Here is a 23880-nt window from a genome sequence, read left to right as displayed (position 1 = left end):
TTGTGCAGAAGAACTTCATGTTCAAAACCTCAAATAGTACAATTTCAGGTAATGACTGATGAAGCTGCCTAAGAAAAAGGGTCGGTTGGCTAAATATGCCACTCCTGCCCTTCGAAGTTGGGTGCTGTATGGCTATCAAGACATATGGCTGACACAATTTCTGGGCTGATGAAGCTGCCTATCCCATTTTGTAATCTATCCCATTTTGTAATCTATTATCTCCCATATTGAGCAATACGTACTCTCATCATTGACCAAAGCCTTTGCTACCTCCATCTAGTGCATCATATTTAGAGCCCATAATGGGCTTCACGTCACCATTAACCTATTTTTAAAATTCACTGAGGGTAGAAAGACTTTAACCGAGTAGACTACCCACTTGACAAACTCTTAAACACACTGTCACATGCCCTTTCCCCTTTAGCACATCTAGGCCACTTACATCTAGATAACTCTTCTAAAGTTAACATCAAACTCAATTGCTTTCTCTTCTGCAATATTCTTTGTAAACTTAGAAAAGAAGTGGCAAATCCGGTTACCCCAGCCCTTGCTAGATCGCTCTTCTAAGCGATCTTGTGCATCATGCTGAAGGCAATGGTGTGACTATATATGAACATTGTCACGAGTAGCCTTAGGAAGTGTACCTGATACCCTAGGCAGTTCACTAATAGCCTTAAGCATGGGTCTATGCACTTTGCTAAACATGGAGTTCAAAAGTTACAAGGCCGCTTTTAGTCCAATAAATTAGGAATAACCATATTTTCTGTAGCATTTTCAATTACCACTTGAATACCATTCTCTTCCCCAACCTCATTGAACTTGTCAATTAAAGTAAAAAGGAATTGTGCATCCTGTACATTATCAAATGCATCAATAAACTTTAGAATTCGTGTCCTTAAAGGACAATTCACCTTTATGTTCATTACACATCTGTTCACATCACTCCATGTACCTGTCATAATCATGATCCTGTGATCCTGTATTGGATGCTCGCATCCTTGTGGGTTTGGGGCACTCCTTTGTGAATTGTACCTCCTTATGTTATTGTTTGAAAAAACAGCTTGCCCAGTGCCTAGGAGGCTGTCTCGCCTAGGCTTGGGCAGGCCTTCCCGAGCGGAAGTTCTTAGGCGTTCGCCCTAGCAAGCTAGGTGGGTGCTTAGGAACATTCATAAAAACGGCATTTTTTTTTTCCATGTTTGGGGCCATTTTGGGTCATTTTGACCCATGAAAGGGGGTATTCTAACACCTTAAAGTAAAAAGAAAAAAAGAAAAAAAGAAAAAAAAAGAAAAGAAAGTCATACCAGTGTTTCAAAGAGCGCTAGGTTGGTCCCAGGTGGCCTGGGAGGTCCAGGCCATCCAGTGGCTAGGCAAGCGCCTAGAATCTGGGCAGCCCAGTTGAATCCAAAAAGGATTCTACAGTTATATATTGTATAAAATATTAGAATTAGGTATTTGGGGCACATCAGAATTCAAAGTATAGTACACATTAGCACACACTCCATAAGTAACCATAAGTCGGTCCATAATCCATATCCAATTAAAAGTTAAAATTTACCATTCATAGTTCAATCAAAGTTCAAAGTTTAATAATTATTCAACATTCATCATTCATCATCAGAAAAATTAGGGTCAGCTGCATTGGTATCATATTCATCGGAATTGTCATCCTCGTCGACATATTGGTCGTTCTCATCTGTCTCTTCTGAATCTGCCTTTTCTTCCTCCACCCTCGTTCTCTGTGCAGAAGATTTAGTGGCCCTAAGAAGGTCAGCTGATGTCCCTGAAGCATTTATAACCATGTCCCATGTCAATTCTTCATACCCCTCGACTCATCATCATCAACTAACCGCTCCATAGCGTTGTCCGTATTTTTTGATCTAATGGGGTCTCTCTTATCAAACATGTCCTTCAAAAATCGATTACACTTGACATAGACTAGGTCATTAAACCTCTTTGATTCAAGCTTGTTCCTTCTCTTTGTATGAATCTAGCAAAATCAAATGAAACTAATTAAAGTCTATGGTTCATGTATTATTAATACAATTATACAAATTACCTTTACGACCTTACCCCTTCAAAAGCACTCCAATTGCGCTGACAACTGGATGAGGAAGTGGTTAGGTTCAAGATCTGAATGATCAACTTTTGTAAATTTGGAGAACTACACCCATGTTGGCTCCACCAATTGGCTGCAAAGATATAGAATAAAATCATAAATAAATAATAGAATTATAAAAATGAAACTTGATTACGTGAACTTGATGAGCTTAAGAATATTATTACTACTTGGATCAATTTTGGCCCTTTACCTCGTTGCCATTGGACTCCCAAAAGACTTTAATGAGTACTTGTAATTTATCAGCTCATTAGCGCATATAATATCTTGGATATCAGGATCAAGGACTAGCACATTTACAGACTTATTAAATCCAATCATAATTGTATCATTTGTGTGTATATCTTTGTAAACATAAAACAAAGCTGGGTTCAAATAATAACCAGCTGCATGCAATGGCCGATGTAGCTGTGTATCTCATTTCTCATCAATAATCTCCCAAACAGGGTTATAACAGTTCTCATCATCATCAAAATTTTGAGCTCTCTTTCTTGCATTTCTCCATGGCCTCATATATATAGCCCATATAAGGCTTGTCACTATCAACCATGCGAAGGACTTTGACAAGAGGAAAAAATACCTTAAGAGCGGCCCTTCACCTCTAGCCAAAAAGCCTTAGAAAGGATAATATCTGTCACCTTTTTCCCAACTTGATCCTTGGACCACTTGCATGCTCTCCAGTCATCCGAGGTAAACATTTTCCTTAACTGCACTCTCCTCGAATGTATGTTATCTTGGCATAAGTACCAGGTCGCAAATCTTGTGACCCCAGGCTTCACAATCTCTTTCTTCCATGTAAATCTACGCATCATGCTGAGAGTGGGATGGTGGCCATAAATGAAATTTGTAATTGACTTTTCCTTCTTCACTGCACTTGATATCTCGGTTAAACCGCTAAGAGCCTCAAGCATGAGGTCTATATAATGTGCTGCACATATTGTCTAAAAGATTTTAGGATAAGCTATGCGTAACAAATTAGCTGCAACAACATTAGGAGCAACATTGTCTTGACAACCTGTACAACATGATGCTCCCCAACCTCCTTCATTCACTTCTCTAAAACTTGGAATATGTAATGAGCATCATGGATATGATCAGAGGCATCAATAGACCTCAAAAAAACAGTCCCTAAAGGACAATTCATAAGCAAATTCATCTGACTTCTTCTCTTCTTATCACTCCAAGCATCAGTCATAATAGATACCCCATATTGAGCCCATGCATCTTTCTTAACTTCTACAGCTTCCTTCGTGACACTCACCGCCTTTTTCAAAAGAGGCTTTGAAAGCTGGGGTTGGGGGTTTCATCCCAGGCCCAAATTGGCCAATTGTCTCTACCGCGGCATAGAAGTTGCTTAAGCGAGCGGTATTGAAAGCAATGCTCGCCTCATAAAATCATGTAGCAAGATAATAAGTAGCTCTCTCTCACTCTTCCTTTGTCATTCTATTTTCAATGGTGGTTTGCTTCTTTGTTTTCTCTCCTGCAACCTCAAGGTCAGACCAACGCTAAAAACTATCCATAGGGCCCATAACCTGAGGCTTCTTACTCCCAGAACCAGAACCAGAAAAAATTACGACTCCCTTTCCCTTTCCACTAAATGATTGTTCAACTTCTACCTCTTGACATTCCTCCCCAATCCCATCCTCATCACTATCATCATCATCATCATAATTGACCCAAGCCCCAGACCTAATCTCTGCTATGGAGGCAAATCTCTCATCTTTTTTCATTTTTACCATATTAAAAAAATTGGTTATTTCTTCTTTAACAACATCAGCAGTCTTTTTACATGGGGCAACATCCCCCCTGATACTAGCAAGATGTTTCTTGAACCAGTTTATGCCCCCTTTTGTATCCTTCTCAAAAAAATTGCATCTTATACAATTTTTATCATTAGGATCTAGGTTGTAGCCATATTCCCAACCGGGATCGCCACTCCTATGAGATCCCGAAGAAGACATCTCAAAATAATGCAATTTATACAAGCAATAAAAAAAAAATCACTTTGAGTTTGATTGCTCAATCTTCAAACTTCCACCTCAAAGATGCTTCTAAGGACTCAAAATCTTCTAAAAAACCCCCCAATAGATTTATAAAACATCAAAAATTAAGTCTAATATCAATGGGTGATGTTTTGATCAATTTCTCATAACTTTGAGGAACCCTTTGATCTCAAAGAAATCACGAAAAACTAGTTTTTTGGGGGCTTTCTCTCTCTTAAATGAGCTCCAATGTTTTAGGTTTCAAATGGACCTAAAACCCATAAAAAAAAATGGACAAAAAATACCCCCACCGAAAGCAATTTCCGCCTCTGGGTGGGGCGCTGGACCTGGGCTCCGCCCAAGTCTAGGGCCTAAGCGGCCGCCTTGGCGGTTTCCTGGGCGCCCAAGGACCACCGCTTTTTTTGGGCACCTAGGCCTGGGTGATGTGCCCAGTCTCCCAGATCCGCCTAGGCGCTGGGTGGTTCGCTTTTTGGAACATTGAGCCGTACCATATCTTAATGTGACTTTTTTGAAAATGCGATTTTTTTTGGATTTTGTTGGATATTTCTATGTTTTGGGAATGCAAAATTTTGAAATATATTATTGCAATAAATTTTAAGGCCCAAATGAAGTTCTTACAAAGATCTTTGGGGTAATTCTGAGCTGGTTAGACAATCGAAAAATTGAGCATAAAACATCGAAAATATTGAATAATTAGAGATCTCTTTCTTTTCATTTGCATGCCATTTTTTTTACAGCATCATTTTGTATTGGTATTTGGTCTCATTGGACACTTGGAGTCCATAAGCATGATTGTTTGAAATATGGACTACTGAGTATGCTGCATGGACACTAAAGGACTAGTACATCATGTACTTGTTTTGTTTCTTCTTCTTTTTTTCACTTTTTTAATTTTTTAAGCAAAAGTTTTAGTGATTTGAAAGTGTCAACATTCACACACAAATTTGCATAAAAAAGGTGGTTAGATACGCATAGGCATATATGTGCGTTTAGAAAGCACATATATGCATATATGTGCATGTTTCAAACCTCTGGGCACCTGAGGTTCTGGGTAGCTCGCTTGGGTGCTGGGCACTCGAGACAACCCCCCCCCCCCTGCGGGGCGCCTAGGGACCGCCCAGTGTTTTTCTAAACCTTGCCTATGAAGCAATGGCTTCTTAAGCTTATAAGGATTGGGCCCTTCAACCCTGGTCCAAAATTGCTTCCAATTTGCTATAAAAGCTACTTAAGTGAGATGCATTAAGGGCAATACCTATCTGATAAACAACCGATGAATATAGTAAACTTCTGTCTTGAACCTATTTTTGATCGTAACTTGCTTTTTCTATTTCTCAATTGCATCGTTGGGATTGGGGGGCAAAGGCATCCATTGGCTCCTTCATACAAGGCTTCTTCATCTACAAGCCTCTCATTGAACTTTGAGAGGAACCCACTTTTATTTCCCCTCCGTCATCATTATCATCACTCCCATTGTCACCATAGATATTCACCCCATCCCTCAACTCTACGATACTCTCCTCTTTTGCTTCCTTCTTCCCTTTTTCGGCATCCATATTCTTAAGAATCTCCTTCCTAACTTCTCTTAGGACCTCCTTACATGGGGCAATATCCCCCTTAGTACTAATGAAGTGTTATTTAAATTAATTACAACAAAAATTGCAATGGATTTTGTTGTCATTTTGTCCCGAGCAAAAACCATATTTCCATTCTGAATCAATTAGAACCTGTTGTAGACTTTTGGAGAAATTAAGAAATATCAAATGCAGAGATAAGAACGAACCTTGTGCGATCTTCGATCTGCAATGTTTTGGATGAGTATGAACCTTTAAATCACTTTAAAATAACCCTTATTACTTTTTTGTGTTCCACAATGCTTCATATAAAAGAGACAAAGTTTGAGATGATTCAAACTTGGAAAAATTCTTTGATAAAAAAAAATCCAAAATTTATGGTTGTTTTTCTAATTTTTTTGGGTTTCAATGCCTTTAAAATTATTTTAAGGTAATATTCAAAAGAAAAAAATTACTTAAGGGAGGTTGGAAACACACCTAAGCCTCTTTTCTTCCCTTATTAAGGAGGAATTTTTGTGGAAATGCTCGACATTTTCTACCGTTGGGCAAGGGCAAAACCTAGGCGGACGCCTGGTCTAGGCATTGGGAGCCCGCTTAGGCGACGTCCAATCTGCTTGGGGTGGCGCCAAGGCCTCCCAGGGGCACCCCACCTTGATAGATTGGCTGTTTTCTCTTTCCTTGGTTGATTGCTTCAAGTGATTTACGTTGGGGGTTTGAGATTCAGTCAAGGAAAATAAGTAAAGTTCTTAGAAGTGATGGGGGATACAAGTACACCCTTAACTGTTTGGTAAGTCCAATGCGGATCAAGGGATAGGTTCCGCAAGAAACGATATCCTATGCTCAGCATCAAAATGGTATCGCAAAGGAAGGAATTTTTCCCTAATTTACAAGGGAGTTCCATGATGGCAGAAACACATATCGTATTGACCTTTTGTTTGGGAGATGCTTTGTTGACTGTTATGTACATTTTTACTAGAATTCCTTCAAAACCTGTGCCTAAAACCTCTTATGAGTTGTGGACCAGTAGAAAACTTGGTCTATCACATCCCATATGACTAGTAATCTAGATTAAAGGTCCATGGAATGTCCTTTCATATGATATGTTACTTCAAAGGTATATCCTAATCTATGATTTTGAAATGGGTGGAATCTCATGATGTGAACTTCATTTTGTCGAAGTACTTAAGCACTGAGAGGTCGGTGGGATCTTAAATAGGGAATGGTGAAGCGATTCCTCTACTAAAGGGCTATAGTGTGAGTATTCCTATAGTCGTCAAGAATAGCGGGAATGAACCACCATTCATTCTCAAGCATCAAAGGGGTGCAAGTGATAGAGTTCCCCATAGACATTTTGAGATTGAAGGGGAATGCTTGACATGTATCTCCATTAATGAGGATGAATCAGGTCTATATCAGGAAAGCACTGCAATTCTTTGTTGTAGCCAATTGGATTGCCACAATGTCCCAAGAGATTAGTTCCATGGCTATGGTCGCTCTAGGATATTTTCTTACGCTTGGAGTGGGAGCGCTTTTCCGGTATAATAAGAAGCAGACGTGTTTGCTATTGATTTCCTTAGAGGCGAAGGACATTGCTTATTGTGTAGCATTTGCAGGAGGGCTGATGGCCTAGGAGGTTCTTGCAATGTTAGGGGTCGGATCAAGTGCTAGAGAGCCTGTTGCCGTGTGTTGTAACAACTCGACGACACTAGCTTCTAGAAAGAATCCAAAGTATCACAATAAGTGAAAGCACTTGGAGATAAAAAATTATCTTGTGTGAAATGTCATTGAGAAGAAAGAGGTTTTCTTGACATAAATTCCCCTGCGTAGGGTGGTAATAGACTCTTTGTTGTGCATCAACACGCTCCAATTAGCATCCCACTTGATGCATTGCTTGCGACAAGACACACGAATGTGACTGAATTGAGACATGTTTGGTGAAATCTGATATAGTATCTTGTATTATTTATCATTTACATCATGTAGTTCGACTCATAGTGTGACATGAGTCACACGTGTCGTTATTACTCATATTGAGGTGCATACGATATTCCCTGCCTCTTGTTATACCGTCGATAATTGCCCGTCACCAAGTGACCTTGAGTGCCTTCATAGATCCGGTGACTAGGTTAAGAATTGGAGACTTGATTGTGCTACTTTAGCATGTCTTCCCTATTTGTTATTTGGGGTTCTCACCCCATAGGTAGGACCTCACCACGGTGACCATTCACCACTTAGTGGCTATTCACCATGGTGGAACAAAACTCCCATATAATTGGGCCCTACAGTGGTCAATTGACCTCGATATTTAGTAAGGAGTCGCTGAAATCAAAATTAGGGGATTTGGAGGCATGAGTGAGCTTGTTTTCTTTGGAGTGTTAAATGCCCCGTCTCGGTAAAATTTCGAAGCGCAACGGTTCCGACTAGTATAATATTTTTGAGTCTCTGAGTTGCACACTCAAGGCCCCGTACAATATATATATATATAAATAAGGTTAGCCCACTAGCTAACAACTATAGTGTTAGCTCAACGACCCATATTGAATCTGGGCCGATCTGACGATCACAACCTCATTTTATAATATAATTTTAATATTTTTCTACAAATCCAAATCACATAAAATTTGAGGTGTGCATTCTTTTCTGCAAGGTGCACATAATAATAATATTAAAAAATAATTAGCAAAATATAAATTGATCAAAATACCCTTGAAGGTTTTTGGGGATATTGGTCAATTTATTTTTTGCGAATTGCTTTTTTGATGTTTTTATTTGATTCTTCTATTTTTAAAGAATAGACGCTCATAATTTCAAGTGATTTGGATTCGTAGAAAAAAAATTAAAATTCAAGTACAAAATGTAATTGGATTGTCCTAGATTCAATATGGCCGTCGGGCTTACGCTGTAGTGTTATAATGACCCTTTTCTTTGTAATTTCAACTTATTCTTAGGTCTTTCTTTTTGTTTTTGGATTTTTTATATTTAAAATTTTTATTTTTCTTACGGAATTATTTGACTTTATGTTTATGATATTTTTTATGATCTCTAATCAGTAATTTCACCCGTAAGACATCGATTGGGCATGAAATGCAGGAATAAATTTACTTTGATCGATCAATGGATGATACAAGAAATGATCCAATTAAATGTGTATTGATCAATGGATGATATAAGAAAGGTCTTGAACATTCCCACACAAAATAGAGTACCAAGTATGTGTATTTTTTCCTTATCTCTCTTGATTTTCTCTAATTGCTCATTCTCTCTTTAAATATCAAAAGTTACATACTCAATGGAGATGGAACATTAGAGAGAGAGAAATTCCGTCAAGCCCAATGCCATAGTCTGTCTCTCCTATCCGTTCTTCTCTGCATCTTGTGCTTGTTGTATATTTCCAACAAGAGAGGTAAACGAGACAATGTCCAGAAACAAAAGAGAGAGTTTTTCTCATATTGTTGAGAGAGAGGGAGAGAGTAAAATAGCCCCTTTCTTAATGCCCCCATAATTAAAGAATTATAAAAAGCTTTCACCCCACTTGGGTAAGGGAGAGAAAAAGATGAGTAATAAAATAACAAATATTAAAGAGGAAATGCCACATCAAAAGAAGGTAGTGAGCATGCTCTTCTTTAATAGATGGAAGACCATTAAAGCTATTAAACCACATGAGAATAAAGACAAAGAAGTAATGTATTACATAAAGTAGAAGGGAAAACATGGCCCACATGATAAGAGGTTAAAAGGGGGGAGCTCCATTTAACGAAGGTAGGAAATCACAGTGAAAGAAAAGAATGAGTGCACCAAGTGAGAGAGAAAAAGATTTATGGTCCATAAATTATCATCAGAACCTTTTCCCGACTATTTGAGGTTGGCTATACGAATCTTGGTTTGCTATTCTGTTCTATCAAGGATCATACCCTTAATGAGGCCATAAGTCCCCATATCTTTTCTCACTACTTCCAACCATGCCCTTTTAGACCTACCCCTTGTCGTGTTTTAGCCTTCCACTTGAACCAACTTGCACCTCCTAACAGGTGTTGTGCTGGGTCTATGCTGTACATGGCTAGCCCACAAAGTCTACTCTCTCTTTCATCTTGTCGCCTGTTGGAGCCACACGTAAGTTCTCCCTAATCGTCATCATCATAGCCTTTTCCTAATTAATTGGGGTCAGCTGCACGAATCATGTCCGCGAGTCTGCTCTATTAAAGGCCATACACTCAGTGAGGCCATAAATCCCCATATCTTTTTGGATTACTTCCAACCACGTTATTTTCGGACTACCTCTTGCCCTTTTTAGTCCTTCCACATGAGCTAGCTCACACCTCTTAACAGGTATTGTACTTGGTCAGTGCCACACTAGCCAGCCCATTTAGGTTCTCCCTAATGTATTTATCTTGAATTCTATCCCTTCCTGTCTTGCCAATTATCCATCTCAACATCCTCATCTCAGCTACATTCATCCTATGGATATGTTGTTTCTTGACCGCCAAACATTTTGTCCCATAAAGCAAAGCTAGTATCACAACTGTTCTATAGAACTATGCGGTGATCACATAAAACTCCGGTTACATATCTCCACTTTGCCCACCTAATTCTAATTTTATGTGCGGCATCTTCCTCTGAAAAAGGAATCCTATAAGATTAGGATAGTTATTTTTTGGATAGCATATTTTGAGAGAATCTTGTTTGAATTGAAAATATGAATCTAGATCTTGGATTTGGATGGATTTCTAGGTTGAAAAGATAACTATCCAGAGTAGGGAATCTTGAAAGGGGGCGTCTCTATATTAGAGAGTTTAGAAAGAGAGGAGATTCTTTTTTATAGAGATCACTTACCAGCCAAAGTGGTACACCCGTCTCTAGGTCCCTCTTTCTACCGCCCCATCAAACCATCTTTTTCCCAGTTTTCTCTATAGGGAAAAAGAAATTTAACCATACAATTTTGCAAGAACTCTCGGGCCATCTCCGTTGAGGGCCGTGACTTGCTTTGTGAGGTAACCCAGTTGGTTATTGTAATCAAGGAGGTTGACCGGAGGTTGCGAGCATCAAACTCTCGACCCTTAAAAAGGAGTAGCCACACGAGCAAAAAGTAAGAGGAGGTCCACAAAAGGGCGATTGGACTTCCAAAGGAATGTAATTTTATCTGATTCTCATTTTTTTTTTAATCTTTTTGTGTTTCTGCTGCATTGGGACTTGCCCACAGTTTCCAACCAACATGGGGTAATAATACAAGTGGTAAGGCCTTAAAAGGCCGCAAGACCCAAAAGACAAGCCAACCAGCTCATTCCTCCTACAAACTCAAAAGTATTTTATGCTAGGTTGCAGATTATGTTTGCCTGCGAAAGATTAATGGCTGCAAAATCTTATCCCATGTTCCAAGGGGGAATCTGTCTCCTTCTGGTAAACCAATCTAACATCTTCTCTGTGATTCCTAGATTTCTTGGTGCATATATTGTTAAAGGAAGCCACAACAGTCCAATTTCCCATAGATGGGTGCCAAAAACCTTCTCTTTGGCACCCATCCTAAATCTTGATGACCTTCAGTTATGCATTTGCCATCTCAATATAACATGTTAATCATTTCCAGTCCCTCCTAGAAGTGAGGCTGGAGTTGTAAACAAAATGGTGCAAAAGAAGACTGGTCTGGGAACAATATCTCATGTATTTGTTAAATGGTTGTATGTTGATTTTGCTTTTGGAAATTACCATGAACTATTATTATTCTTTGATTTTCTAATGCCAAATTTATTACAATTGGATTACAGCTTTCAGTTTATTAGGGCAGAGTTCCAGAGTCACCTTTGACTTGGGTTGTTTACTTTAGTTTTTTCTTTTTCATTTGTGCAGTCAATGTGACAAAATAACTGCAGATGCTGTTTCACACCTTCTGTTCCAGTGCCATAGATTGGAGATATTGCGTTGTGGGTATGTACTCTTCAAAAATTCTTTGTTATGTTACTATTATCGTTGCTCCAGGTTTCAATTCATGAGTAGCAAAATCCTTTAAGGTCCGATATGAAACTGTTGGTAACTGTCAAGTATGGAAGGCTGTTATGGGCCTTGACAAATGACATTCTTGAATCCAGTTTCTGAGATTGAAATATCACATATTTATCTGCAAAACATTCACAGACATCTTGGTGGTGCTGATTGTTTCACTTTCTTTCATTTTCTTAATTTCTAATGGTAGGTTGTAGCTCATTCAATTAACTTAGTAAACCTTACTGTGAGAATTGCAGAGGCAGTCACAGAAGTGATTTTACAGCATGGAGATGCTAGAAGTTTTTAAAGCCAAGTTTGGAGGTTGTAGAGGAGGAATCATGGGAAGAACTGGATAGCAGTGTTCTAGCCAAAGGTGCCCAGTCTCTACGCTGGTTGATATGGGTAGGAGCGTATCATTTCTTTCACATTAGATTCCATTTTTCATATCAGTCATCTGCAAGCATAGAAGATAATCGTTCATTCCCCCTCATTAATAATTAGTTACCTATTATGATCTCATGGCAGATTGCCATATTATGACTGCTTGTTTATCCTAAGAAATTAAATAATATGTCAGATTTTTATGATTAATTGTATTTCCAATGGAATATGTAAATTCCGGTAACCATGAAGGCACCTGATCGTGATTCCATCAAGCTTAACTTTGACGGTTGCTCCCTAGGCAACCCTGGTCCAGCTAGAATAGGCGGTCTGTTCAGGAACCATGAAGGCACTATCCTTGCCTCCTTCTCTAAACCTATTGGTGACTTTGCCTTCCACTCGGATGAGGCCCAGGCCCTCCAAAAAGGCCTCAAACTCTTCGATCGCAATTGGTCTTCAACCTTTGTAATCGAAGGTGACTCAAAGAATGTAATTGCTGGGCCTTTGGCACTGCTGCGTACCCTTGGTCCCTAGCGCTCAATTTTGAAGAAATCTCATGCCTATGTTTGGGTCTCATTGTGTCATGGCGACATGTTTGGTGTGAATGCAACTCTCAGGCAGACTCCTTCGCTAAACAAGGAGCTACAAATTTAGGGGACTAAGTGATTTTTTGTAGCATTGGTCCTTCCGTGCTGCGAGTGGATCACCCCTCTTCTCTCTACCCGTCTGGTCTTTATACACCGTCCCTTTAGGGGAGCTTTATTTTTTGTTGTATATAGCTCCTGATCTCTTGGGTTGCAATTTTGTACTTTTTTCGTTCTTCAATACAAAGTAAACATTTAAAAGAAAAATATGTAAGTTCTATAGGACAATTGTGAGACCAGCTTTGCTCAATGGAGCGGAATGTTGGGCGGTCAAAAACAATATACCCATAGAATGAGTGTAGTAGGGATGAAGATGTTGAGATGGATGAGTGGGAAGACAAGAAGGTATTGAATTCGAAATATATACATTGAGAAAATTTAAGTGTGACACCAATAATCGATAAGATGAGATATAGTAGACTTAGGTTGTTTGGTCATGTGTGGTGCAGATCCAGTACAACACCTATTAGGAAGTTCAAGTTAGTTAAAGTGGAAGGCTCAAAAAGGGCAAGGGATAGGCCTAAAAGGATATGGTTAGAAGTAATGAGAAAAAATATTGGGATTTATAGCCCCACAGAGGGTATGACACTTAATAGAGTAGAATGGTGTATCAGGATTCGTGTAGCCTCGACCCCAATTGGTTGGAAAAAGACTTTGACGATGATGATCATGATGATGATGGAAGGAGGCAGATTTGGCCAGTGGCTTTTCAATGATCCACCCAATGATCTGCTCATTGTTATTTTAATTTGTCATCCAAAAATATGGGTGAAAATATCGATAATCTAGATCTCCTGCGATCACCATTATAATGTTGGATAGATTATTTAAACCTGTAGTTGACTAAGAATAAAGCTTGGAATTTTTCTCTAAGGTACTATGGCACAAGTGCTTTCAAAATCTAATTAAAGGCCTTGGATTGATGTGATGTGTAATGTGGTAGTTGTAAATGCAAGGGCCACTTCAACAATTCTTAAATCATGCTATTTGTGGTATTCAACTGGGTAGTTTGATCTATAGTTGCTAGTGTTTAGGTGGTTTTTGTACTCCTCTAAACATTATTTGTAAGGGACTGCTTCTTTATTAAATTTTGTCAAATGGAATTTTTCAATTTGTAACTGACCAAATGTCAATTTGGTCAGTTATCTGTTTGCTCTATCATCGTCATCATCATCATCATCATCATCATCATCCAAGCCTTATTCCAACTATTTAGAGTCAGCTATTATGAAAAGGTGTAGCAAAGTTTTATGTTGGCTGCCTTACCTAACACAACCACTTTCCTTTATATGTGCTTGGGACTGGAATGATCAGCTTGGGACCTCTTTTATCCTTTAATTTTAAAATTGGAATGACAAATAGTTTTTATGTGGTTTGATAGTGGTGGTGGTGATAGTGATGGTGTGATGGCAGCTGTATAGTGTGGCAGTGATGATGGTGGAGATGCAATGGTGGTGGTGGTTGTGTTGGGGTGTGTAGTAGTGGTGGTGGCGGTGTCCCCGGGTAAGCATTGGAGTGGTGGTAGTGGAGTGACAGTGGTGTTGGTGGTGGCGGTAGATGGATGGTGGTGGAGTGATGGTGGTGTTGTGGTTATGGTGGTGGCAGGTAGGCAGTGGTAGTGGAGGTATGATGATGGGGTGGTAGTGTGGTGGTGGCAATGGTGATGTTGGTGGTGGGCGGAGAGCATATGATGATGGGTTGGTAGTGTGGTGCTAGCAAAGGTGATGGTGGTGGTGGGTGGAGAGTGACAAAGTGAGGGAGAGAGAGAGAGAACCAAGTTGAATTTTGTTGCAAAACAAAAGTTGGTTTTGCAAAAAATTCAATTTGGGGTTTAATTGCAATTGGTAATCAATTCAAATTCGCAAATCATACATTCTTTGAGGCCAAATTGTTGGGAGAAATTTTCAAATAGGCCCAAATTGCAATTTGTCTACGAAATAAGATGGTGCCCAATTGTGTTTCATATACATGTTATAGATATGTCATGAGAGATGAGTTTCTGTAACAAAAAGTCATCATATTATGGCATTGCAAATGCTACATGTGCAAATACGATGTGCATGTTCCCAATGTTATCGCAACTTGCCCGTACAATGCATATGTTACGAATTGAGATCCCTAAAGTTTTGGGCTCTCAATCCCACCTTTTGGGGATCTCCATACTGCCTTTTGGAATCTCAATCTCAACTTTATAGGGGATCTTGCTCCTGAGCTTAAAATAGAATTTCTTTATTGATAGCCAGTAAGCAATGCATAGATATTAAAAGCATAATTGCAATGCTAGTTGGCTATAAATAAAACAAATAATCACTTTGGAGATTGGGTTCCCTAATAATGGAGATCGAGATTCCAAAATTTAAAAATTGAGATCCCATTAAGATTCGTTTCCCAGAGCACCGGAGCAATATTCCGGAGCAGGATCACGACTTGGGTTGGAAGATCCCAACAACTATGGCTTGGAGTAGCCACAATTGCCCATGAGAAAATGTTCGCATTATGCCGATGCCTTAAGTGGTTAGTGTCTAACATGTCTCATGGTTCAGACATATAGCCTATCTCTAAAATAGCATATGCCCAATATGGCTCATGTCTTTCATAGATCACTAATATTTTATGAACTATTCTATCTTGTGACTATCATGATTGCATCCATGGCACACTCTACAAGGCCTATGGGAAACAGCTTATGAGTGTACATGGAAAACTCTCGTCCATATACTGTGACACTGACCTAAATGAGATATCAAGTCAATGATTTGATGCTACCTAAAGGCAACATCACGTCAGCGACTTAACGCTTCATCAAGTCAGCTCTTGCCAATATCCATTGTTAGAGGAGGTACTTGGATGAAATGTTGAGTTAGAAGACCACAGCCTCCATGAAAGAAGGAATAGCAGCTAGACGTGGGAAGTAGGCAAGGAGCACACTTTCCCGAGGACACATATCCTAATTCTAAAAGTCAAGCACACAGCCCACTTCATCCGGGTTTATGTGGTCTCAATAAACTGCCTTTATCCGTTCACTACGACAATACCTGCTCACATTGAGCAACTGTCTCCATTAAGAACCATACCATTGAGCAACTGTCTCCATTAAGAGCCTTACCATTGAGCAACTGTCTCCATTAAGAGCCATACTCTTGAGAATCTATATTGGTGCCTAAGGAAGCTTCATGTGAGGACAATTTGAGTGAAAAAGTAGGAGTGAATAAAAGGGAGAAAGAAAAGGAGACTAAGGAGGTGCCTTTTTGCTGAGTAAGGTATAAGGATAATGTATATAATGTATTATCTACCACAATTCCATTCGTCTTTTCTTTTAATTACTCTCTCTCTCTCTCCATTCTAACGATGAAGTCAATTAAACAGAGGTTCTTTGATAGAATGTTGTTTTGGATTTAAAATAAACAGGGTGTCTACTGGTGCCCAAGAACTCTAATCCCAAGAATCCAAATAACAAACATAATAATAATAAAAAAAAATCTGTTTTGGTCATATGTGTTTGTATCATTGCAAAAGTTGATGCATATTTTGAGCAAACAGCCAGGTAATTCGTAATGGATACATCAAAAAAAACTTTAGGTGTGGCACCAATAGGCGATAAGATGAGAGAAAGAGTAGACTTAAGCAGACTGGCCTTGTGTAGCGCAAACCCAGTACAACACCCGTTATGAAGTGCGAGTTAGTTCAAGTGGAAGGCTCAAAAGAGGCAAAGTGTAGGCCCAAAAGAACATAGTTAGAGGTAATAAGAAAAAATATGATGACTTATGGCCAAACTTAGGAGGTGTGAGTTGTATTTACACCATAATTTCAAAAATTAATAGTAAATAATCTATCATTTCATGTGTATTTTTTGGCCACCTATGTAATAAAAACAAGAATAATAAAAATAATAATTGGTAATCAATGAGAAATTACACAACATAATTTTCATAAGAAATTAGTACAAGCTCAATTGAAATAAGATATCTCTCGAGTCTCCTCTGATATTTTAAAATTTTTTACAATTACCAAACCTTCTAGTTTCCTAATCAAATTTTTTCTTATTTCTAACTTGTACTATAAAGATTTTGAATTTGATATCATAAATTTATTGTTTATTTGAAATTATATGGAGGGACATTTGAAAGACTTCTATAAAAAATAAATAAAAATAAAGTTTATCACAGTAAAATCATATTATTCCAATCGTATTATTCCAATGACTTATCATATTGAAACCACAGTCAAGCAAAGGCATACAAAATAGGTAGGAAATGATGTTATTATAATTTTAGAATGGTACAAGTTATTATTAGAAAATCTTTTTGGAATGGTGATGATATTATTTGAAAATCTTTTTAGAATGATGTGATAATGATTTTAATTCTGTATTTGAATGGAATTTTATGACCAAAAAAAAAAGAAATGATAATTTATAGGGAGTGCTGGTAAAATGTTGGTAATGCATTTCCCATATTTATTCCAAACATAACGAAACAGTAGCAATATATTTCTTAAGTTGCATCTAAATATTACCTAAACAGTAACAATCCATTTACAAGTAATGCATTATGCAGTAATGTATTACACCAATAATATATTTCACGGAGCCTTGAATGGCTATAATAAAGAAGAACATGTTAATCTCGTCACTAAGACTAGTTACTTTCTAGAGTGAGCATCCACTTTACTGGAGATCCCTTGAATAACGGCTATAGTGTTCTTAAAACTAGATTGGTTATCAAACCAGCGTAGAGGCTAGTGTGGTTCAACTTGTTCCGGCCGGCAGTTCGAACGAAAATCCCTCTCTCTTGCATTAGGTTTTGCACAGCTGTCTCGCTATTTCATATAGTTGGCAACGTTAAAAGTTGGGGTTGCCTTTTTATGAGTTCTCTTCTATGATTGCAGTCTCTGATGAAGCAGACGATTGGGAAGAGAGGGTTTATTCAAGCAATGAAGTTGTATCACGGTTAGCCAAAAAAAAAAAAAAAAAAAGGCTGACTAGCATGACCTAATCATCAATAAACCTAAGTTTTAGTATTCGTAAAAGCATTATGGCACCCTGTAGAGAAAGTATATATATATCTAGTATTATTAAGATTTTTGTGTTTATTTTTTAACTCAAGAACATGAGGTGCACAGGGATAGGTGGGCAAGAGTTGTGCAGGGATAGGTGGGCATGAGTTGTGAGTGAATTGATGTTGATCAGTTAGTTGGGAAAGCTTTTTACGTTCCACTACAACATAGAAGTTCTATCCTCCCCTTTATCCAACCGTTCATTTTTTAATGGACGGCTAAGATTGTCCCAATCACAATATCATGTGTCTACACTATTTTATTTTTAATTTTTTTCTATAAACTATTTTGACACCAAATTTTAGATGTCCATTCCTCTCTTAAACTAACACTAATAAAAAAATATAAAAAAATATTTTTAATAAATAAACTAATCAAAATACCCCTAAAAGATTCAAGAGGTTTTTTAGTCATTAGATTTTATCGAAAAATTATTGTTACTATTTTTTATAGGTGCGTCCCAAAGAGAAGATAATATATACCAAATTTCATAAATTCAAAAAAATTGCATTAAAAAAATTAAAAATAAAATACTTGGATCTAAGATCAAATGGTAAGTGGCTGTCTTGATAAAAAATAGATTGTTGGATGGTAAGGGAAAGGTAGAACTTTATGTTGTAGGGGAAACATAGAAAACTTTCCCCGAGTAGTTTAAAAATGTAGTTAGAATAAGGTTAAATCAAGTTAGTTTAAGAGCATAAATAGAATAATGTTAAATTTAGAGGGTTTATTTTGGCAACGTGGCTATTTATTGAAGACGGTAGATTATGGGTAAAACGTGGCTATCTATTGAAGACGGTAGATTATGGGTAAAACGTGGCTATCTATTGAAGGAGAAGGTTTGGATAAAAGGTAGCTAGGTTAAAAAAGAGAAAATAGGGGAGAGATAAAATAGGAAAGTCTGTTGTTTATCTTATTTCTTAATTTTTTTTAATATATTTGGAGGGAGATAAAAAAAGTTCATTGTAAAAAAGTTAATGAGTTAATAAATTTTGATATCGTGTAGATTCTCTTATAGACTTTAAGATAGGGTATATTATCTCAACCATTCTTTTTATTTTTATTTTTTTTTTTTTTTTCCTACATCACCCTCTATTTAAAGAAGAGAGAGAGTGTCATGGGAGAAGTAGAGGCTATAAAGAGAATCAGAAAGAGAAGAAGGAGAAGAGACAACCAGCTGAAAACCTGCGTAACAATTGTATGTCCATTATCTTCTACAGCAATAATATAAGTATCCTTCATAATTATTGGAACGTATTTACAGTTAGCCATTGTAAAAAAAATCAATCACTCCAATGGCCGGACGTTACAAATTGAGACAAAGTCAAAGCCCATTATAGTATAATCCCTAAACCCTCTATAGCATGAACCCTGGATATGTGGGTTATGCAGAGGCGACGCCCTCTGCAAATCCAGGAAACATGGTGCTTGTAAATCATGTTAATAGAAATCCCTTAACAACTGGTACCAATCTCTCTTAAAACTCAAACCAACAACCTCAGGCGCACAACGCCAGGTACTCATTGTAAACCCGCCTGTCATAAACCCGAATTTGCTTGCCTATCGAATTTCAGGCCATCACCAAGACAATCAATGGAGGAAATAGGGCAATGAACCCACCCTTCTCCAAGCAACTGATCAATCTAAGGCCTATATTAATCCTCCCCAAATCGTAAATATGAACAGTTCAGCCTCAATCTCTCATTTCCAACCTGTTCAGGAAATCACGATTTCTCAGATGGGTATTTGAATAGCACCCATGGCTTCTGATCAAACATAACAAGGGGTTCACTCTGAGTCTTTTTTCCCAACAACCATCGAATGGCATTCGAATGGCCGTGGATTATCTCATAGAATGAAACAGGGGACTGTGGACTCTGTTTCATCAAATTTACAGGGGGTTCCGATGGGTTAAAAATATTTAAAGGCGACTCAAGAGCTTCTTGATGAGGTTGATAGTGTAGGGAAGGGCATTAAGACTTAAAAGGAAGAGTTGGGGAGATTCACAGGGGAGAGAGAAACACGCGAAGTGGACTTACAAGGAGCAGTTGGGGAGATTCACGGGGTAGGGAGAAACACGCGAAGTGAAGAGAGAGAAGGGATTTAGAAGAAAAAAAAAAAAAGAAGTTTTTTTTTTTTTAAAATAAAATTTGAGCTATAAAAGATAAGAGGAAAGTGGGTAAAGTTCATCTAAGTGGTTAAAAGATAGGGTGCAGTTGGCATACGGATCCATCCGTATCTAAGTGGTTAAAAGATAGGGTGCAGGTGGCATACGGATACATCCGTATTTGTAGAGGTAAGGTGCGCTTTCTAATTTTATCATGGTATATAATTTTGATGTAAAATGTTTTTAGGATTATCTCAATTTATTTTTATATTTAATTATAAAATTTTAAATTTTAAAAATAGTTAAAATCAAGTAGATCTATAAACAAATGAAAATCTTAAAAGTGGACGGTGTAGATAATATGATATAAAATGCACTATTTTTTAGATTGAAAATCTTTTTATTTTTCATAGTCATACATCTCGATGTGGAGATGATCAATCAAACAATTTTTCAACATTAAAACTACATTTTCCGATGGATTTTTGAAGTGCATCCGAAGCTCTACATTATAAAGTTGCATCCTTATATAAACTTTTTCCTAAAAGATCGGATCTCTATGTTTCGAAATACATTTTGAAGTCTTTATTAGATAAATGAAAATTAAAAATAGAGTCTACAAAAATATTTTCTCAAAACAAAATATGCATCTTACAAGGGAATTTATTTGTAAAATTTCCTTTCTTGTTTTTACTTTGGCTCGTTTCCATGTCAAGCGGATTCACTGTGGTTAAAAAGTAATTAATGGCCAAGCATTCACACTAGTAAAGTAAAGGATCATCGCAAAACCATATCAAAAAGAAAAATTTTGGTACAAAGAAAAACCGTCTAATCAAACATTTAGACCTCGGCAATTATAGATCTGGAAATAAAAAATTAAGCCTTAAGATTGTGTATTGTAACATATTATTTGGGTCAATCCTTTTTCACATGTTCAAAATCTATACCTTTTTGGAACTTCAAGAGTTTGAAAAATCAGGGGCAGAAATAAATTTTAGTTCCAATCCAACGCGGAAACAACATGTTTTTGGCAAAGTTTGGAGTTACGGCTTTAGATAAAACTTTTTCATCGTGCTAACCAACAATATCGAGAAGAAATATACTAGTCAACAAATCTCAATTACAAAAGAAACAATCAATTTCAAAAGATTACAAACCTCCAATGACCATCTCAAACTCATATAAGATATTAACATTTTTAGTTTTGAAAAATACCGTGTAGTATTTCAAAATAATATACATTCTAGGGGAATGATTGTTGGGTTTATGTGGTCATTAAAGACCTTATAAGAGCTTGTAAAAGTGTTTTATATAGTGAGACATAAACTTAGTGGGAGTGTGGTCTTCATGTGGACCATACTATGTAAATGCTATTTGTCAATACTCAGACTAGGCTCGATGTTTTAGACCAGCTGAGTTTGGACAAACCAAAGTATCTGGGTATAGAGATATCACTGAGAAAGATTTGCTTGGTTAGCCCTTGATGAGGTTGGAGTCTGCCTAGATGAGAGCCGAGAGACTGTGTGACCTTTGTATGATGAATAGCTTTAGAGATAAGGCTAAAACCTTATCGTTATATTATCACACGACATGTACATAGATAGACGTATTGAGATTTATCATTGAGGGTGAAGCATGTACAAGTACGAGAGATTACCCTTATGCACCATTGAGTCGTAATTGCATCATGGTCTGAGGAACCATGGTTTTATCTCTAGGGAAGAACTTGAAATCCATAGACTGGGATTGCGTCCCCTAGTCTATTGGCTAATTTTGGTGGTCCAATCATGAGCCCTTGCAGTGGACTGTGGATCATGAAAACTGCTGGGTCAGATTGAGAAAAATAGGTTAATCGTGGTCCGCAGTTGAAAGTGGAGTGCTCATGTGCATTGATAAATTCTTAGATCGGATTTGATTCCCATTAAAATTAATTAATTTTATATTATATGATTTTTGAAATGTTTATTTGAATTTTTGTGAATTTTTTGATATTTTATTTTTGTCATTTGAGTTTATAAATTAAAAAAAATCATTTTCCAATGTTTTTAATAAGGGAAAGTATATAATGAGACCATTTACCTTTGGTACAAGATGGGCGCAATAAATCTGACCACTGAATGTGAATTTGGGTGGCTGCATTATTTCATTGACCAACTCAAAGTTCAAAAGAGTTTTTCTTGAACTTTGTGACATCCAAGCTATCAGATTTCACATCGGTTGTCTGTAGGTAATTGTGGTCTCTTTATTCCAAAGGTAAATGGTCTCATTGTATATAATCCCTTTAAATAAACTATGAGATTTAAAATTTTAAAATACAAATTTTATATTTTCTAAATTTATGTGGGACCCTCCATAAAATATGGGGACCCATTTACACATGTGCTAATTGGGTTGGGGTACATGAGAGGCACACCCCACACATAGGGATTACTTGATCACCAAATAAGGTGATAGTTGTCTCATGTAAGTTGGCTTTCTAATTTTAGATGAAGTCAACATAATGAAATCAAATATTTGAAATATTTAGTAAGTTTTGTTTATGAAGATTGCTTGATTCAATAAATAAGAAATTGATATATACTAAAATAGAAAGTAAGAGACTTATTTTCCTTATTTAAAGATTTCACGGGAATATGTTTAGAAAAGAGAAGATAATATTTTAACACCTTTATTTGAATCTTGATAGTGGATCAAAAGTATGGATGACTCACATCTCTCACCCTACAAGTCTCTTTAGATCGACGGTCAAGATTTGATCTTACTAATTATGACAAACTCAAAAGCATATAAAATATATAAATAGAGGTTCTCTCACTGCATAAATCTCTACACCTCTTTTATTTTCTCTCTCTAAGAATTATCAATCTGTCCAAGATCTATCTAAAAGGGGTACACCCCAACCTAGAGCATCATCTCTCTCTCTCTAAGTTTTTTAAGGGGCATGCCCCAACATAGCTGATCTCTCTTGGGTTTGAAAAGGAGCATGACCCTTTCTTGGATCGATTGTTTGCAGGTAGCAAAGGGGAGAATCCCCTAGCGAGTAGATCTCTCCCTCTCTCTCTCTCTCTCTTTGATTTTTATCTTTTATTTCTCTAAAGATCAATCCAAGGGGCTTGAGCAACGCTAAGACATTGAGGTCTTTGGTAGTTAATTCTAGATCGAGATCCATATGCTATTAAGAGGGTGTTGCCACAAGTAAGAGAAGCAAGAGACTGATCATTGATCCCGAGCACCATTAGAAGGAGGTGACTCAGCATGGGGTGTACTAAGCCCAATTGAGGTAATTGTCGACAATTTTACTTCTTCAAATTTTATTTTTTGTTGGGCTCTTTTATTCCTATAAAGCAATGAGTCAATGTTTTGATTTAAGAAATTGTATTCAATAGTGGTAGCAAGTGAGAACTGTATCTTTCTTTTTTTATTTATTCATTGATTTCAAGAGTTATTTGTTTGTAAATGGACATTGTGAGTGGTCTTGTCGATGTAAGAATAAGAAAAATTTTATTTTCTATACACCGTGCTTGATTACATAGTCCAACTTTCAATTATTGGCATGTTCAATCATCGAAAAGACAGTCTGCAGAATGAGGTATTTTGTGTTGTTTTGAAGCAATGATATGAAGAAGATAATAAGGTATTTATTTGATACATACTTCAATGATATTATGTATTTTTGAGAGGAGGACCTCCAATTTCAATGGGAGATCCTGGGGGAATTGAGAGTTATGGACTCATCAATTAATGGTGTTAGTTCTGACCATATAAAATTCAGGAACTGTCCATTGAGTTCCGTGAAACACCAACCATATGACTTTATTTTAGTTAAAATTTGACTGTAACTCATCAAATTGAGTCTACTTTCAAACAAAAATAGTTTCATGAAGCTCCTTGTGGTTTGAAAGATATAGTCATTTTATTTAAATGTGTGCAAGTGTTATTTTCTGTAATGAAAATCGTTTTAATGATTTAGAAGTCAAGATTTTATTTCTATTATTAACAGAATATTTTAAGGCTCGCTCACACCAAG

The 23880-nt window shown here is 37.1% G+C and overlaps 1 protein-coding gene and 1 non-coding gene across 6 annotated transcripts in view; both read left to right on the top strand.

The window, feature by feature from the left end:
* The window catches only part of LOC148779114 (uncharacterized), a 52144-nt gene extending 28488 nt beyond the window's left edge, over positions 1 to 23656 (top strand). For 2 of the 5 annotated variants that reach the window (XM_088854780.1, XM_088854781.1), the window contains 2 exons: positions 11532 to 11609; positions 11924 to 12257. In XM_088854780.1, coding sequence (XP_088710906.1) covers positions 11532 to 11609; positions 11924 to 11963 — 118 coding nt within the window. In that variant the 3' untranslated portion in view covers positions 11964 to 12257. Of the gene's footprint in view, positions 1 to 11531; positions 11610 to 11923; positions 12258 to 12299; positions 17673 to 22866 lie in introns of those variants that run through there. The other 3 variants (XR_016046768.1, XR_016046766.1, XR_016046767.1) reach the window with 3 other exon arrangements.
* On the top strand, positions 74 to 201 carry LOC148779115 (U11 spliceosomal RNA). Its single transcript, XR_016048690.1, has one exon. It is a non-coding gene; the product is annotated as a U11 spliceosomal RNA (small nuclear RNA).
* Positions 23657 to 23880: the final 224 nt, after the last annotated feature.

The sequence above is a fragment of the Amborella trichopoda genome, chromosome 13 (assembly GCF_054954075.1).
Source record: "Amborella trichopoda isolate Santa Cruz 75 chromosome 13, AtrichopodaSantaCruz75HAP2 v2.0, whole genome shotgun sequence".
Classification (NCBI taxonomy): Eukaryota; Viridiplantae; Streptophyta; class Magnoliopsida; order Amborellales; family Amborellaceae; genus Amborella; species Amborella trichopoda.
Note: the sequence above shows the minus strand (reverse complement) of the source record. Positions and strands in the feature narration are given on the sequence as shown.